Raw genomic sequence first — 19,095 nt, 5'->3', positions numbered from 1 at the left:
ATTTATAGTGAATTTACCGTGGAAAGAAGAGGGCAATCTTCCAGAGTCCCTGAAAACATCATCTGTGCGTGTCCAGCGGTGGACGCCTGCAGACTCCAAGCGAACACGCTTGTGGAGAGAGATCAGAGCTCGCCCGGGTGTGTTGTACAATTGTCCTACCACATGGTGTCCGTGTCAGGTGTGCACGGTGGCACGGGACACACTCCCACGTTGCCGCGTCTGTTTTGTGGCGAGGACGCCGAAGACGCATGGGGTCCACAACTGGAAGCTTGTACCCTTTTATTAGTAGGTTCTGAGGGTCAGGACCACAGGAGAAGGGGTCCCTCCGTGAAGACACCCCGGTCCTGGCACAGCAGCCCCGCCCCCAAATACACCCCAGATTTCTTCATTGCAGAAGGGGATCATCTGCAGGCACATAGAACTCTCCTGTAGCCTTAGAAATAGAGGTGGCACGCCATTGGCCAGAGCTGTCACATGACTATCATAGCGTGCAAAGGGTTCTGGGAATTGTAGTTCGCCTGGGAAGCCTGGACCCTGGGTATGGCGCCGTTGATTCAGAAGAGGCACAAGGCAGGTTTGGTGGGGACAGCCTCTATTCTCGAACACTCTGTGTGTTTCATTAGTGTCCGCAGATTTGATTTCACGGTCTCATCTTCTAATCTGACTCTAAGAAATATCCTATATATTTCATTGAACCTCATTCTATTTATAATAAGAAAAAAGGTTATTTGTATTTTTTTTTTCACACATCTGCACCTGCAGACCTCACTACCTACCGGGCACGGCTAGGCCTGCTTGTGACACCTCAGCTCCTACACCCCCAGCATCCGGGCGAGGCACAGCCCCGTTATTACACCCACCCTTCAGGTGCAGTTCCTGCAGCCCAGAGAGGTCGTGCAGGCTGCCTGCAAGGTCCACAGGAAGTCACACATACGGATGCAACATGTCGTGACCTGTGCGTGAGTTTCTCAGGGCCGCCACAACAGAGTCCCACACACCCAGCAGCTGAAACAACAACACACGTTGATTCTCTCTCTCAGCTCTGGAGGCAAGAAGTCTGAGATCCGGGGGGGCAGGGCCGCGCTGCCTGTGAGCATTGTACGGGAGGGGCTGTTGCAGACTCACCAACTTCCGGTTCCCCTCTTCTCCTTTTTTTTTTTTAATTTATTTTTATTTTTTATTTTTTAAATTAATTTATATATTTTTTATTTTTTTATCTATTTTTATTTTTTTAACATTTATTATTAAGAGACAGAGAGACACAGAGCGTGAGCAGGGGAGGGGTGGAGAGAGGGGAGACACAGAATGTGAAGCAGGCTCCAGGCTCCGAGCTGTCAGCACAGAGCCCCACGCGGGGCTCCAACCCACGGACCGCGAGATCACGTCCTGAGCAGAAGTTGGATGCTTAACGACTGAGCCACCCAGGCGCCCCGTAATCCGTCTTATTCCAAATGGTGCCAACCTGAAAATGTGTTTCTGGGGGGAGGGGTGAAGGAAGGCCACCCAGTCCTCAGATACCTGCCACGTCCCCCGGGATGGAGCGGAGACCATCTCAGACAGAGCACACACCCAATGGACACACCACCAGGCCCAGGACGGGATTTACTCGATGCCTTATGATTTTTATTTTCCAGTGCTGTTTCATCAACGTCGGTGGGAAACAAAGAAGACGTCTTTTTACTTTATTTTTTTTTTACATTTCTTTTACACGATAAAAATGTACTTATGGCAGTTACAGGAAACCGATGGACGTATGTCGTTATGAATGCTTCCATTCCGTCCAGGAGTGTCTGTGATGGTGTGCATGTGTCTGTCTGTCCACACACACGCATACTTTTTATCAAGACTCAAAATAAACTCCTACCGAAACCCACAGAAAAGACTGCAGAAAGAGTGTTGGGGCCACGAGGCTTTGTCACTCGATGGGGACACTGGAGAAACGTCGGAGGACATTCCCATCCCGATAGCAACCAGATGGTAACCACGGCCATCTTGAAAGTGCTCCAATCACATATGAATCACATCACATCAAGAGCGTTAGCTGTAAATTCCCTTTTCTATTTGGGGAGGTATTTCTAGGTCTTTCTGCATTCAAGTCCTCCCTGGAGACCTACCTCCTAGTCCATAACCATGAGCATGGTGCATACAACAATTTAGGACTTTCCTGGGTCCTCCTGATGAGTTCTGGATTGCAGTAACTATCTTTATGTTCAGTGCTGATATTTAGGGCAAACTCCGAAAGTCCTATAAGCATTTATGTTAATTGAATGAAACTCTATCAATGAGCCCAAATCCTTCCTTTTTCCCAGCTTCCCCTAAAATGTCGCTAAAATAGAAGCAAATACCTAGTATGCTTTTTAGATGCCTGAGGACTTAGAATTTTCTACTCCAGTAAAAAGGGGCGGAAAAAAGTAGAAACCAAGGAAAAGGATGCCATTGCCTTCAACACAGTTGCCTACAGACTATCACATGAAAAATAATACGGGAAGACTCAACAGGCACAAATCATGACTGCCAGCCCCAATTTTCTCCCTTCCCAAAATACCGAAATCCTAAGATTTCGCAGGAAAAAAAGAGAAAAAGTCTGCACAGATTGCCCACGATGTCTTGCACATCAGGGAGTGTATGCACCAGCAACTGGAAATGCCAGCCTTACTGTGTGCTAATAAGGGTTACATGGTCACGGCCAGCACTGAGCAGCGGGAATGGAAGTGGGGGGTGCTGACTCCTTGGGGAAGACTTCCCATGGATCAGGTTTCTCCCCAGAGCCCACTGGAAACCCTCGGAGGGTCCCCCGAAACCCCCAAAAGGAGACAGCACCCCCCAGCCCGAGACCCCTTATGCCTTTGCACCCCTGTTGTACTTTGGGACAATGCGCATCCTGCACCGTGAGGTAGTTCTGGGGAACCCACCACAGCCTCGCAATCTGGTCAAAGGAGTCATCGAATGTGCAGGTCAGACCGTCTTCTTAGGACCCAAGGCTTGGCTAACTTGTCTTTATAAACACCCCCCTCCCCTGCCCGGCGGATCAGAAATTCTTTGTCAGGCGATCGGTCCCCTCCAGACAGAGACGCTTTAGGGTGGCGATGACGTCCGCAATGGAAGGAGCTGTCACGGGAGCGATACACGGGGACCTCGTCTACACTGAGCTTCTCTCAAAGCAACCGCGGGATCCTGAAGCCGTCACACGTGCTCTGGTTCTGTGAGGGAAGACGGGGAACACAGTGTCACCGCCAGGGACAAGAAAACTCCTCTGTGGCTTGATTTTCAAGCATTACCATGCTTTTTATGCTTTGCGCTCTTGAGGGCTTTGAACACCCTCAACGAACCAGCCACTCTATCTTTTTGGTCACAGCTAATATTTTTTTAGGGATGTGGCTTCCTTAACCTTCAAAGTCTCTGATGCGGGTGCTTTCATTCCTTCTAGTTTACAAAATAAATGTGAATCGCGCTCAAACAACCCACTGTAAAGGAGGTCTGTCACCCAGTAAGTGGCAGCCCGACCCGATAACCATGTCCCCACTAGCTGTGCTAGGCCGACTGTGGGGCTGCGGCACACATACAGTTCATGAGGTTGTGCACTGCACCGCATCCCACCTAGAAGGGGCCAGTTCACCACATCGTGTGCACCCTTGCCTGTCTGAGGTCCCTAGTGTGAATAGAAGGCTAAGCGTCTGACTTGGGCTCAGGTCACGATCTCACACTTCGTGGGTTCCAGCCCCGCGTCGGGCTCTGTGCTGATGGCCCGGAGCCTGGAGCCTGCTTGGGATTCTGTGTCTCCCTCTATTTCTGCCCCTCGGCCACTTACACTCTGTCTCTGTTTTTGTTTCTCTCAAAAATGAATAAACATTAAAAAAAATGAAAAATAAAATAAAATAAAACCCAGTTCGGCTTTACATTATTGCTTCTCCGACGCCCACACGTTGTTCACGGACTCGGTCCCCCTCTCCCGCCCCCACCCCCGCCGGACTTTCTGGGGGGACCCGTGGACAGCGGAGACGCAGGCTGGCTGGTCCCAGCCTGCGTTTGGTCAATAGCCCGCATCCGCCAGCAGGGGGAGGCCCCGGGCAGGCTTTGGGGTTTTGACATCCCTTCTCGAAGGCTGGTTTTCACAGCGACCTTAGGGACAGGAAGGAGGGGAGGGCAGACACTCCCTGCAAATCCCAGACCCCGTCAGACGCAGGGGGCTCTCGGGACCCAAACTCAAGACACTGTCGCTTAAACTCGCAGCTGCTGTTTCCACAACAGAGGCCCCCGTGTCTGTCCCAGGACCCTCCCCGCAGAGATGTCCTCAGGGCCCTTCACTGACCCCCTCTGCTCCCCAAGGACCGCCACCAGTCGGGCGCGTGATTCTCCAAACCCAGGAGCCTGTACCCAAAGTGGGACCAGAAAACCACGTGTGCTGGCTTCTCCCAAGTCCCCATGTGTCCCTCGCAAACATCCCAAGTGAAAACCGTGTCCTCATGCCAGGGTGCTAGGCTGGCCGTCACCAGAAGCAGCCCTGCTGAGTGACAGGCTCCGGAAGGAGCTTTGCAGCTCGAGACACTTGCCTCTCGTCCTGAAACAATTTCTCCTCCTGTTTCGCTGGAACCACCCCGTGGCAGCACCCACCAGCATGACCACCAACACGGACACGATGGGGGACACGATTTTCGCTATCGTGTTACCTGCCGGGTGGAGAGACGGAGAGGTTCTGAGAAAACACCCCGCGAGAAAGCCGAACGAGGAGCTAGAGGAAAGGGTTCTGCGCCTACCCCGCGTGGAGATCAGTAAGCACGTCTTCCCCGTGCAGGACGTTCAAGATAGAACGGTGCCTGTGAGAGGCATTTGATTGGTTTTTCGTCTGCCTGTTGAATTTGACGGGTTTGTACCGTTTTCGAAGTAGAATGTTTACGCAGGCCAAAGAAAATATTTTTTTTCTTCTTCAACCAAAACGTGTCCTGACAGCCACAGGTCTGGACTCATTCACACCCCACAGGCTGACGCCTTCAAGGGAAGGTTACCGCACAGCTTTGGTTTCTCCCGTGCAGGACCTCGTGTGACAAAAGTCAACACTTGGAAAGAGAAGTCGTTGCCTGTGTGGACACCGACCCCCTGCGTCTTGTGTCAGGTGGGGTCAAGCCCCTGGCGGGTCGTAGGCAGGGATCCTTGGCCCCCATGGCACCTTGGCTTGGATATCGTCACCAGAGGGAAGCCTCGTGTGCCCGGACCCCACCCCAGCCTGCCATCGTCCCCCCCTCTTGCCGCGGGACCCCATACATTCCGTGCAGCCGTGTGTCTGGGCCGGATGTTCGTGGGTCCCCTGGACCGCACCCCTGCCCTGCGGCCGGCCGTGCACTCTGGGGGCTTCACCAGGGCACAGCACCCGTGCCCTCCTTCCTGTTCTCCTTCTCGGCCTCCCGAGCTGTGCGTTCAGCAAAGGACAGCCCTCGGTGGCACAGACACAGGCCTACGATCCCCACCGTGCCCTCGCGGCCACCAGGCATCCGGAGGCCTGGCGCGCGCCCTCCTTTCTCCTTCCCTGAGCCCCCGGGGCGCTGACCGCCCCCCGAAGGCACACAGGGCTGTTCAGGACCTTCCTTCCCAACGTGAAGACGGCAGGTGCTCCGTCAAAGACCAGAGGCGGGGACCACGCGGGCCTCGCGCGCCCCGCGAGAGTGTGTTTTTATTAAAGATGCGGGGCATGGCCCCGACCCGTTACCTTGCTGGTTGCCGTACGTGGAGTATCCGTCTCCGCCTGGAAGGGGAAGGGGAAGGGCACACGGTCATGAGTGTGTTCCAAGGCGCGTCCAGCCCCGGGCGCTGGGCTCGCGGGTCCAAGCGCAGCGCACGACAAGCCCCCAGGGAGGCGGGGACACCCACAGAGGGAGCAGGTGTGCACGCCACACGACATGGTGAGGGGCGGCAGGCCGCGGTGGAGACACACGGGGGTGCAGGTTCCGTGTCAGGGGTCGGGGTACATGCCCATGCACACACGTACGTGCAACAGATGTGAGCTCACACTCACATTCATGCATGTGCACACACGAACCGATGTATGCACGCATAAGCACACACACGTGCATGCCTCCGCACGTGTACACGCCCACACACAGACCTACACACGTGCACACACCCACGCCCACACATGGACATGTGCACGCCTGCACACATGTACACGCCCACACACAGGCCTACACACGTGCACACGCCCACCTCCACACATGGACACACGTGTGCACGCCTACACACATGTACACACCCACACACATGCCTACACATGTGCACATGCACACATCCACACATGTATACACACGTGCACTTCTCCGCATATGTACATACCCACACACACACCTACACATGTGCACACACCTCCACACACGTGCACACGCACACCTCCACACATACACACGCACACCTCCACACATGGACACACATGCGTGCATGCCTCGGCACATGTACACGCCCACACACAGGCCTACACACATGTACACGTCCACCACACACGTGCACACACACACCACACATGTACACGCACACACGTGCACGCCTCCGCATATATACACGCCCCACACACACCTACACATGTGCACACACCTCCACACACGTGCACACGCACACCTCCACACATGTACACATGTGCACGACTACACACATGTACACACCCACACACATGCCTACACACGTGCACACAGCTCCACATGGGCACACGCACACCCACATGTACACACGCACACCTCCACACATGTACACACACACATGTGCATGCGCCCACACATGTACGTGCCCATCGACATACACGTGCAACGCACATCTCTACACATGTACATGCACACACATGCACACCTACATGCATGTACACACCCACGCACATGCCTATACACGTGCACACACATCACACACGGGCACACGCAGACCTCCACATACGTGCACACCCACACTCACATGTGTGCACACACGCCTCCACACATGTACACGCCCATCTACACACGTGTGCACTCACACCTCCACACATGTACACGCACACACGTGCACGCCTCCGCATATGTACACGCCCCACACACACCTGCACATGTGCACACACCTCCACACACGTGCACACGCACACCTCCACACATACGCACACCTTCACACATGTACACGCACATGCGTGCATGCCTCGGGACATGTACACGCCCACACACAGGTCTACACACGTGTACACGCCCACCACACACGTGCACACATGTGCACACACACCTCCAGACATGTACACACATGTGCATGACTACACACATGTACACACCCACACACATGCCTACACACGTGCACACACCTCCACACATGTACACACGCACACCTCCACACATGTACACGCACACATGTGCATGCCCCCACACATGTACGCGCCCATCGACATACACGTGCAAAGCACACCTCTACACATGTACATGCACACACATGCACACCTACATGCATGTACACACCCACACACATGCTATACACGTGCACACGCAGACCTCCACATACGTGCACACCCACACTCACATGTGCACACACACGCCTCCACACATGTACACGCCCATCTACACACGTGTGCACTCACACCTCCACACACGTACACGCACACCACACATACACACGCCTCCACACACGTACATGCCCATCTACACACGTGTGCACTCACACCTCCACACACATACACGCACACCACACATACACATGCCTCCACACATGTACACGCCCATCTACACGCATGTGCACGCACACCTCCACACATGGGCACATGCCCACCCACACGTACACACACACCACACATGCACAAGCCCACACGAACACCAAACACGTGCACACACACCTCCACACACATGCACACGGCCACACATGTGCAAGAAACACTTGCACACGCGCACTGCACACTAACGCAGACGCACATGCACGTACACACAGACACACTACGAACTGTAAGCAGGGCTCACTTCCTTCCAAGAAAGGGAAACAACTTCGCTGACGAGAAAAGCACACGAGTGAGACCCAGCTGGTGACCTGGGGTCCACACAGGACACAGTGCGACCCGCCCCCCGCCAGCGTGCAGTCGGTGTTAGTTCTCCCCGAGGACAGCCCGTCCTCGCACGGCGCGAACGAAACAATCCCTTTACCATAATTATTTCCGTAAGAGTTGGGTCTAGAACGCCCTCCTCCTGCGGGACAGAAAAAGCACGTGAACCGGAACCCCGGAAGCTTCCGGGGCGGCACCGAGAAGAGCAGCACACCCGACCCAAGACGCCGCGTGAGGCTGGGGAGACGTCGAGGCCGCCCTCCCCGTGCAACCGAAAGGTGCACCGTCCCCACGGCGTGGCCTCTGACCGCAGGGGACTGGAAGCTGAGGCCACGCTGCACGGCCTTCGGCTCACGGGGCTCGGAACCCCTCACCCCAGAGGATCAGGGGCCCCATGTGATGATGATTGCCAAGTTTTAAAGAAAAAAATTTCTTTTCAGGGCACCTGGATGGCTCAGTCGGTTGAGCGTCTGACTTCGGCTCAGGTCATGATCTCACAGCTCGTGAGTTCAAGCCCCACGTCGGGCTCTGTGCTGACAGCTCAGAGCCTGGAGCCCGTTTCAGATTCTGTGCCTCCCTCTCTTTCTGCCCCTGCCCCAGCTCATGCTCTGTCTCTTTGTCTCAAAAATAAACAAACATTAAAAACAATTTCTTAAAAATGGCATCTGCTTTTGGCCGACAATTTCCCATTGCGTTATGGGAACAGGGCCATCTATGGGGTGACGGATGTCTGTCCCTGTCACCTTTACTTTGTAAAACGGGCTGTAAACTATTATTTCCTCATCCCAAGGCTGCGGAGATTCACGGACCACATCTCCAACAGGACCCTGACGCCTTGCAAATGCACCCATATCAGTCGCAACCCACCAGACCGTGACTCCATTCAGTTCTGATGCTGAAAGCCCGTAACCAATGGCAAAGAGAAAACTAAATTCACGCTTTGCCTTTGACCCGTAAATTGACTGACGGGTGAACCGAATCAGAGGGACAAGTCTGCATTTATAAGCCCCGGGACGTCATGGGCAGAACAGGGACCCTGATTAACGACCCTGTATCACATCAGAATGAGAATGTATCGCATCTCAAAATTGCTAAGGGAAGGGGGCGCCTGGGTGGCTCAGTCGGTTCAGCCTCCGACTTGGGCTAGGTCGTGATCTCACGGTTTGTGGGTTCGAGCCCCGCGTCCAGCTCTCTGGTGTCACCGCGGACCCTGCTTCCGCTCCCCTGTCTCTGTCCCTTGCTGCCTCTCTCCCACTCATGCTCTCTCTCAAAAATAAGTAAGCATTAAATTTTTTAAGTCGCTAAGGAAGTAAATCTTAAAGTTTCTCATTTCGGAATAAAAAAAATAAATAAAATTTGTAACTATGCATCCTGATGCGATGTGGGACCGGCGGACTTACAGTCCCAATAATTTTGCAACATGTCACCAATAGGGAACTGTTGCTTTATATACATAGAATGAATACAATGTTTACGTGCATTGTGTCTCCAATAAAAAAAAAGGAAAAAACAATCCGTAGCGTTTTCTTTTCCCAGCATGACATTTTGTCGTCAGTCTTCCCTTACAGAAGCAGACAACAAGCTGAGAGCTTCAAGATTGCCCGCTTACTTTGAGATACACTCAGTGTAGACAAGACCCCCGTTACTTCCTGCTGTAGAGACTTCCTTCCCTTCCTACCAGGATCTGCCCGCCCAGAGTGTTTTCTGTTTGCAATGGTCAGCAGCTGAGCCGCGTAACAAAGATCCCCCCCACACACCGATTCACCGGCTGCTGTTCCCCTAGTGTCAGCTGCTCTGTTTCTCACTACCTGCGTGCACACCTGGGTCCCTGGAGGGCAGGAGGCAGGCCAGCCAGAGGTCGGTGCAGACAGGGCTCCAAACCCCGCACACCAGCACAGAGCCAACACCCAAGACCACAGGAAGAAATTGTTGTGGGGATGCAAACAGAAGCCCTGGAAATACGACACCCCCTCCCGCCGCCCTCACCCTCCGGGGAGCCCAAGTGCTGGACGTACCATAGGCATTTCCGTGGCCGTCATTGTTGGGATAGTAGCCACCACCGCCAGCTGTGGGACAGAAGGCAGATTTCAGCTGCGCTCTGCTGGGACGCACAGGGTTGCAGCAGGCGTCTGCTTGGGTCGCTGGTGATGGCACCAAGCCATGCCCAGGAGTCACCCCAAAGGGAGCCCCATATGGCAGCCAAGAGCAGGGGCCATAAGGGCACATCCAAGGGTGCCCCCAAAGTCACAGCTTTCTGTAGGAAAATTCATGCCCAGGCAGGCACCCCCACAGAAAGCTCGTGCGGGGTGCCTGACGGGGCTCAGGAGGTTAAATATTGGACTTCGGCTCAGGTCATGATCTCCCGGTTCGTGGGTTCGAGCCCCACGTCGGGCTCTGGGCTGACAGCTCGGAGCCTGGAGCCTGCTTCACATTCTGTGTCTCCCTGTCTCTCTGTCCCTACCCTGCTCGCACACACTCTCTCTCTCTCAAAAATAAACATTTGAAAAATTAACAAAAAAGAAAAAGGTCTGTGCCTTCAGAGAGCACGTATGTATCCTGATGGCAGCAGATAAATGCAGGTGCATCCATCCCTGTCCTGCAGAGACATCTGAGCAGGACCAGAGACCCAGACACAGGGTCACCGTTCTGAGAAGGAAGGCTGGGAAGGCGGTCCCCACCATCAGTGCTCTGTACCAAAGGCTACGCATTATTATCGTGTGATCATTACTGCAATAATTACTGCAAAAGGTTATTTGTTGCTGGCGTTCCAACATTGCAGAAAAGATGCGTGTGTGCATCCTGGTCGTCCAGATGACAAAGAGGCCCCTCCGCACGGTATCGGGGAGAAGTCCTCACGTACCTCTTCTGGGCACTCGCAGAGCTCGACCCAGCAGAAACCTCACAGCCGTGCACAGAGCCTCATACGTTACCCCCTGGCGGACACAGCACCCGTCTATCTCGCGGAGGGCGTGTGCTTTTATTCACGTATGAAAATGTCTATGAAGGGGGTCACTTTCCAGTCACACAGAAAACACTGCGTGAAAGCTTTCTATGCACGTGTGTATGTGTATGTGTGTGAGGGTGTGTGTGTGGACAAATACACACACATAGATATACACACAAATATACATATCTACATATGTAAAAGTAGATATACACATACACAGATATAGATATTATTTATCTGAAACTACTTATATAATGATACACATATAAAAATATACATATGTATGTATAAAGGTATATAAGTATACATACAGATATACAAGTAACTATATATAAAAATATACCTACAGATAAATATACATATACACAAATAAAGATATATTTATCTAAAACTACATATATAATGATACACACACATAAAAGTATACATATGTATGTATAAAGGTATATAAGTATACATAGAGATATGCAAATAACTATATATAAAAATATACCCATATATAACAGTATATATACACTCAAAATACATACACAGATATATAAAGCTGTGTATATGTCCATATATAAAGGTATGTATATACATATATAAAAATGCATCTATACACATGTATAAAGATATGTACAAAACTAGTGATATAAAGTCTATCTATAATCATGCACATACAAATATATATACATAAATATAAAGATATATGGAAACACATACATAAAGGTATGTATACACACTGTATATAAACACGTATGTATTTATAAAAGGTGTATATACAGAGATGTATACATGTGTACATACACATATAAATGTGTATATATAAATATATAAAAACGGATATATGATAAAGACATACAAATATGTGCATATGTATATAAATGTACATATACATAAAGATATATAAAGATATATTCATATATAAACGTGTTTATGTAAACATATGTAACACGATATATACATAAGTATAAATATATCAAAATATGTACATACATCTTATGTATATAAAGATGTACATGTAAATATATATAAAGGAATATATACATAAAGAAAGATACAGGGACTTATGTATCCAGAGGTGTATATGTAAATATACATAAAGGGATATATATGTAAAGACAGATACAAGGACTTATGTATTCAGAGGTGTATATGTAAATATACATGAAGGGATATATATGTAAACAAAGTTACAGAAATTTATGTATCCAGAGGTGTATATGTAAATATACATAAAGGGATGGATACGTAAAGAAAGATACAGGGACTTATGTATCCAGACGTGTGTATTTACATAAAGGGACGTGTGCATACATGCAGATTTGGAGAGATGTGCGTACATAAAGCCCTGCACACAAAGCGGTACGTGGATACGTGGACGTATGGAAGTGTATGCATAAAGGCCCGTATGCACACGTCCGAGCAGAGGCCGTAAAGGTATGCGCACACACAGGTCCATTCGGGCACACTCTCGCGCACACGTGCGTACACACGCCACCACCACCTTCCAGGGGAATCTGCCCCGTTTCCAGTCTCGCCCGCAACCTGCGCCTCCAGAGCGTCAGGGGTGTGAGGCCCACTGCACTGTGGCATCGGAGGGGACGCCCCGCACCCCATCTTCGCGGGGCGCACCTTGCACCCAGGCGGGACCCGCGGCCTCCCCCCAGTCAAGTGAGAGAAGCCATGGGCGTACCTGCGGGCGGCCTGGGCCTGGGCGGGTAGCGGCCGTCATCCTGGTCCCTGTTCCCAAAGTAACCTGCAGGGTGCAGCACACAGCACTCCTCAAACCCCGCGCAGACAGCCCCCTGTAAACCCAGCCCGTGTGACCCGACGCGGGCAGCTTACGGAGAGTGGGGCGGACCCTTTCCAGGACGCCAGGGCGCCGGAACCAAACTGTGGGTGGGATGCCATCATTCCTGCGGGGAGAGCGCGGGGGGCGGGGGGGACCCAGAAGCCCGGGAAGGGCAGTTGGTGGGACGGACCCGTCTGATCTGAGAGTTCAAGGGAGATTGAAAACGGAGAGGAAGACACCCAACCCCAGGACCTTTGCACATGCCCTCTGCACTCAACACAGGCTACGCTTCCTGCCTCAGCCGCTTCGTCGGACCCCACGCCTCCCACACTTATCCATCCATTTGTTTCTGCCCCCTAGCACGCTGCAGGGGGCCACATTCCGTCGATGACCACCGAACCCCCATGCCCAGCACCAGGCTTGGCCCATAGAGTGCTCAATTAACCGCGTTCAAAGTCCTCCATGCAAGCACATAGTAAGTGCTTAATTAAACGCTTGGCATTTCCTCCCTGCAGGCACATAGTAAGTGCTCAATTAAACATGTCAGACTTCCTTGGTGGAAGCACATAGTAAGTGCTCAATTTGATAAAACTATGACATGGAAAAGGCCTGTAGAGGCTTCTCTGATTTCTTTCTGCAAGAACTTCTCCCTCAGCGACGCTGCCTCGAGCACTGGGGACCCCAGGAAAGGGTTTTCCCACTCTGGAGGGCTCAAGACATCTCACTGATTTTGCTTAAAGGGGCATCTCCCGAAATATGTGTGAGCAGAGAATAGCTTCCATCATGAGCCCTTAGTAACATCTTGGAGGACACTGCACCCTGCGACCCGAGATTTAGGGGGCAGCACGGGGGGCGCAGGTGAGGGATTCAGGGGTGGGCCTCGTAAAAGACGGTCTGGATCTTTCGGAAGCATTGGCATCGCACCACCAAGGGGACAATTCCAGGCGTGAGTAAAGGCCGCACCCCGTGCACCCCGAGGGCTTCTGAAACGCGTCTCCGTGCGCTTACCTCCACCGCTGTCGGAACCGCCGGGCTGGGGGCGCGGGGGTGGCCTCGGCCGGGGGTAGATGCCTGTCGGAACACAACGCCGCCATTTCAGGAAAGTAAGGACGCCTTTCGGCCATCGGCCAGCCGCACAACTGAGGAAGCACAGCCCCACACGCTGAGCCTGCCACCGAGACCTCAGTGGTCTCTCCGGAGAGCCAGTGGCCGCAGCAGGGACACGTGCCCTCCTCGGGGTGACCTGTCCCTCGCTCCTGGCCAGCTCGACTACCCGCATCGCCTCCTGGGGGACCCCCCCACCCCGAGTATCTGGGGAACTAGCCTGCACAAAATGCTTCTGGGAGCCGCCTTGCAAAGGGGGCGCCCTCCCAGGGTGGGGCACATTCGGTGTATTTCCCCCACATCATGCAGGTCTGCCCCGGGGTGGGGGGGGCATCCGACCCTGAGACCTCCGCCTGGTTCGGAACTTCACCCCCAGCCTCCCAGGGAAACCGATCGCCTAAGCACAAGGTTTTTGGAAAGGGGAACTTCGAGATGCAAAACTGTAGAAACAGCCTTGTTTAGGGTTGGAAGCAATTTCCCTGAAGGCAAAGCTTCCTTATCGATTTAATACCGTGGCCACAACAAATACCACAAACGAGGCCGACTGAAGCAAGACACGTGTATCCCCTCCTGGTCCTGCAAGCTGACAGGGTAAGATCCAGGAAGGGCTGAGGCTGGGGGTCTGAGGTCCAGGCAGGGCTGAAACTGGGAGGCTGAGGTCCAGGCAGTGCTGAGGCTGGGGGGTCTGAGATCCAGGCACGGCTGAGGCTGGGGGTCTGAGATCCAGGCAGGGTGGAGGCTGGGGGTCTGAGGTCCAGGCAGGGCCGAGGCCAGGAGTCTGAGGCCCAGGCAGGGCTGAAACTGGGAGGCTGAGGTCCAGGCAGTGCTGAGGCTGGGGGTCTGAGGTCCAGGCAGGGCCGAGGCCAGGAGTCTGAGGCCCAGGCAGGGCTGAAACTGGGAGGCTGAGGTCCAGGCAGTGCTGAGGCTGGGGGGTCTGAGATCCAGGCAGGGCCGAGGCTGGGGGTCTGAGATCCAGGCAGGGTGGAGGCTGGGGGTCTGAGATCCAGGCAGGGCCGAGTCTGGGGGTCTGAGATCCAGGCAGGGCCGAGGCCGGGGGTCTGAGATCCAGGCAGGGCCGAGGCCGGGGGTCTGAGATCCAGGCAGGGCCGAGGCCGGGGGTCTGAGATCCAGGCAGGGCCGAGGCCGGGAGTCTGAGGTCCAGGCAGGGCCGAGGCCAGGAGTCTGAGGCCCAGGCAGGGCTGAAACTGGGAGGCTGAGGTCCAGGTGGGGCTGAGGCTGGGGGGTCTGAGATCCAGGCACGGCTGAGGCTGGGAGTCTGAGGTCCAAGCAGGGCCGAGGCTGGGGGTCTGAGGTCCAGGCAGGGCCGAGGCCAGGAGTCTGAGGCCCAGGCAGGGCTGAAACTGGGAGGCTGAGATCCAGGCACGGCTGAGGCTGGGAGTCTGAGATCCAAGCAGGGCTGAGGCTAGGGGGCTGAGATCCAGGCAGGGCCAAGACTGGGGGATCTGCGATCCAGGCAGGGCCGAGGCTGGGGGGCTGAGATCAAGGCAGGGCCAAGACTGGGGGGTCTGAGATCCAGGCAGGGCCGAGGCTGGGGGCTGAGATCAAGGCAGGGCTGAGGCTGGGAGTCTGAGATCCAGGCAGGTCCGAGGCGGGGAGGTTGAGATCCAGGATGTGCTAAAGCTTGGGGTCTGAAATCCAAGAGGGGCCGAGGCTGGGGGTCTGAGATCCAGGCAGGGCCGAGGCTGGGAGTCTGAGGTCCAGGTAGGGCTGAGGCCTACAACCTGAGATCCAAGCAGGGCTGAGGCTAGGGGGCTGAGATCCAGGCAGGGCCAAGACTGGGGGATCTGCGATCCAGGCAGGGCCGAGGCCGGGGGTCTGAGATCCAGGCAGGGCCGAGGCTGGGAGTCTGAGGTCCAGGTAGGGCTGAGGCCTAGAACCTGAGATCCAGGCAGGGCTGAGGCTGGGGGTCTGAGATCCAGGTGGGGCCAAGGCGGGGAGTCTGAGATCCAGGCAGGGCTGAGGCTGGCAGTCTGAGATCCAGGCAGGGCCGAGGCTGGGAGGTTGAGATCCAGGAGGTGCCGAAGCCTGGGGTCTGAAACCCAGGAGGGGCCAAGGCTGGGGGTCTGAGATCCAGGCAGGGCCAAGGCTGGGAGTCTGAGGTCCAGGCAGGGTTGAAGCTGGGAGGCTGAGGTCCAGGCAGTGCTGAGGCTGGGTGTCTGAGGTCTAGGCAGGGACGAGGCTGGGAGTCTGAGGTCCAGGTAAGGTCGAGGCCTAGAACCTGAGATCCAGGCAGGGCCGAGGGTGGGGGTCTGAGATCTAGGTGGGGCCGAGGCTGGGAAGTTGAGGTCCAGGTAAGGCTGAGGCCTAGAACCTGAGATCCAGGCAGGGCCGAGGCTGGGAGGTTGAGATCCAGGAGGGGTGGAGGCTGGGGGTCTGAGATCCAGGAGGGGTGGAAGCTGGGAGGCTGAGATCCAGGAGGGGTGGAGGCTGGGAGGCTGAGATCCAGGCAGGGCTGAGGCTGGTTCCTCCTGAGGCCTCCCTCCTTGGCATGTAGACACCGTGTTCTCCCCGTGTCCTCACATGGCCGTCTCTCCGTGCGTGTCCGTGTCCTGATCTCTTCTTCGAAGGACACCGGTGTTATGCTCCCAGGACCCACCCTAAGAACCTCATCTTGACCCATTTACCTCCCCAAAGACTCCATATGTAACTAGAGTCCCATCGGGAGGTCCTGAAGGTTAGGGATTCAACGCACAAACGGGGGGACGGGGTGGGGGCACGTCCATCCGTGGCCCCCTCCTGGTTGCTTGGAAGCCAGTGTGGGGACCCCGCTGCTGGGCTCAGATGAGGGAATCAGAGAGCGAACCCGGAGGTTCTGGAAGGGGCGGGTGTAAACACCAGGAGCTCAGGGGGACGCCCAGAAGGAGTGTCCTCACGGAGCAGGTGTGTGCAGGGGAGAATCTGAGGTTCTCCTACGTCTGTGTGTCAGAGACCCCACCACCGAGCTCAGGGGGGCCCGTATTTGTCCTAAAGGATCCAGAACTCATTCTCGCTGCATCGGGGCCCCCGATAAATCGCCCGGCAGCCACACGTCACAGCAGGTGGCCCCTGGCAGAAAACCCCACAGCGTCCCATCTGGAGGCCCTTTCTCAACGTGGCTCATCTGTGACCATCTGCCTTTTGGAACAGAACGTTCCGGAACGCCCCACACCCAAGGGACTTTTCAGGGCCGCTGTCAACAGTGCGTCTTCCTTCTCAAGGGACACATCCAGGAGCCCCGGGGCGAGCCAGGGGCCAAGCAGGGGACTTCGGGGGGCCGGTTGCCCTAATCATCTTCTCACCAACCTCCCCCGCCCTCTTGGTTTCGTGTGTGCGTTGAGTTTAAGCAAAGCGTGAAAACTGCTCCCAGATGGCATCGGCAGCTGGTGCCCTGAGTCACAGAGGGTCCCCTCCCACGCTGGGCCTCGCCCCTCACTTCCCCAGGGACTGAGTCACCCCGTCCTGCTGATTCATCATATACATTTAACCCCCCATTTCCTCAACACCGGGAGCAAGAAACACTTCCTGTGAGGGACTCCCGTGGATTCCTCGTGGAACAAGACTTTAAAAGTAATTTCCGGGGCGCCTGGGTGGCTCAGTCGGTTCAGCGTCCAACTTCGGCTCAGGTCATGATCTCACCGTTCGTCGGTTCAAGCCCCATGTCGGGCTCCGTGCTGACCGCTCGGAGCCCGGAACCTGCTTCGGATTCTGTGTCTCCCTCTCTCTCTGCCCTTCCCCCGCTCATGCTCTGTCTCTATCTCTCAAAACTAAATAAAAACATTTTTAAAAATTAAAAAAAAGTGACTTCCAGGAAGAGGAAAGGCTCAGGCACTTGGAGGTGTTAATGCCGGACGGAAAGTTTTAAAAGGTGAGGGTGCATGGTGACGAAAGCACCGTTAACCGCGGCCGTGGATGCTACTGTTGATTTTCAATTAGGTATCGCTTCCTTGGACCCTGGTCCTGACGCTGGGCGGCCCCTCCTCGAGGAGCTGAATTTTCACGCATCTCAGCGCCAGAACGGGATTCCGGGACCGCTTCTGGAAGCCTTTGACTTAGCCCTGCTTCACACGGCCCTAACCCCGGTCTGGTTTTACGTTTTCAGCGCTTTTGAATTGCTAAGGACTTTACTGACTTTGTCCATCAATGTTTCCTTTCAGTTAACTTTTTTTTTGTTTTTGTTTTGTTTTGTTTTAACTTTTTTTTAAAAGAAATCTATGGGAACATTGATCTATGGGAACTGAGGATAAATGATGTACAGTACACGGCACACCCCACGTGGGCTTTTTTACGGGACAGAATTGGGAACCGTGGAAACAAGCGAAAAAGGAAACGTCCTAAGCCTCATTAAAAATGCATTTCAATAACGTTCACTATCCGCCAAGCAGACCCTACTTTGCAGTGGTCGGAGGAACGGGAAATAAAATGCGTGCTGTGGGTTCACCCTGCCAGCTCCCCCTGCTTACGGGTGAGACTCAGTTTCCTGCAGGGAGAGCCGTTCCCTACTTCAAAGGCGGCTGGAGGAAGACCCGCAGGGGAGACACGGCAGGCTTCGTCCAAGCAGGGTGGAGAGGGTGGAGAGGAGTCTGAAGGGGGACAAGACTTACCTCCGCTGTTGTCGGGCATGCCTGGCTGTGGGTGATACGGGGGCTTCGGTCTGGGGTAGATACCTGCGGGGAAAATGACAGTGCCCTCTTAGCAGAGAAAAGTAGCCTTCTGTTCGCAGCAGGTTGTAGAACAGGAGCGTCAACACCACGATAGACGCCTCGATATTGCACTAACATCTACTGCCCGCGGTGTCACAGATGATCATGGACCACAGAACGTCCCTGAGCCTCTGGGTGTAAAAATCTCAAAACTAGAACTTTAAGAAAAACCCCACCTGGGTGCGCACTCACACACACACACACAGACACACACACACACTCTAACCACTCATCCACCCACCCACCCATCCATCTGTCCATCCACCTATCCATCTATCCATCCATCCATCCACCCATACGTCCATCCACCCACCCACTCATCCACCTATCCATCTATCCATCCATCCATCCATTCTCTCATCTGCCCATCGATCCATCCATTCACCCACCTGTTCATCCATCCACCTGTCTACCCATCCACCCACCCACCCAAGCATCCACTCATCTGCCTATCTATCTATCTATCTATCTATCTATCTATCTATCTATCCATCCACCCACCCACCCATCCACCCATCCACCCATCCACCCATCCATCCATGCATCTATC

At 54.2% G+C, this 19,095-nt stretch overlaps 1 protein-coding gene across 10 annotated transcripts in view; it reads right to left on the bottom strand.

Moving 5' to 3' along the window:
* Nucleotides 1–1,601: 1,601 nt before the first annotated feature.
* XG (Xg glycoprotein (Xg blood group)) overlaps nt 1,602–19,095 on the bottom strand; it is a 33,945-nt gene continuing 16,451 nt past the window's right edge. For 3 of the 10 annotated variants that reach the window (XM_045051301.1, XM_045051300.1, XM_045051296.1), the window contains 8 exons: nt 18,447–18,509; nt 13,750–13,812; nt 12,643–12,705; nt 10,033–10,083; nt 8,118–8,159; nt 5,702–5,737; nt 4,551–4,667; nt 1,602–3,200 (listed from right to left, as the gene is read on the bottom strand). In XM_045051301.1, coding sequence (XP_044907236.1) covers nt 3,184–3,200; nt 4,551–4,667; nt 5,702–5,737; nt 8,118–8,159; nt 10,033–10,083; nt 12,643–12,705; nt 13,750–13,812; nt 18,447–18,509 — 452 coding nt within the window. In that variant the 3' untranslated portion in view covers nt 1,602–3,183. The remainder of the gene's footprint in view (nt 3,201–4,550; nt 4,668–5,701; nt 5,738–8,117; nt 8,160–10,032; nt 10,084–12,642; nt 12,706–13,749; nt 13,813–18,446; nt 18,510–19,095) is intronic. The other 7 variants (XM_045051303.1, XM_045051299.1, XM_045051302.1 and 4 more) reach the window with 5 other exon arrangements.

Source organism: Felis catus, chromosome X (assembly GCF_018350175.1).
Source record: "Felis catus isolate Fca126 chromosome X, F.catus_Fca126_mat1.0, whole genome shotgun sequence".
In the NCBI taxonomy this organism is placed as follows: domain Eukaryota; kingdom Metazoa; phylum Chordata; class Mammalia; order Carnivora; family Felidae; genus Felis; species Felis catus.
The sequence above is the reverse complement of the archived record's forward strand: the minus strand, read 5'-3'. Positions and strand labels throughout refer to the sequence as shown.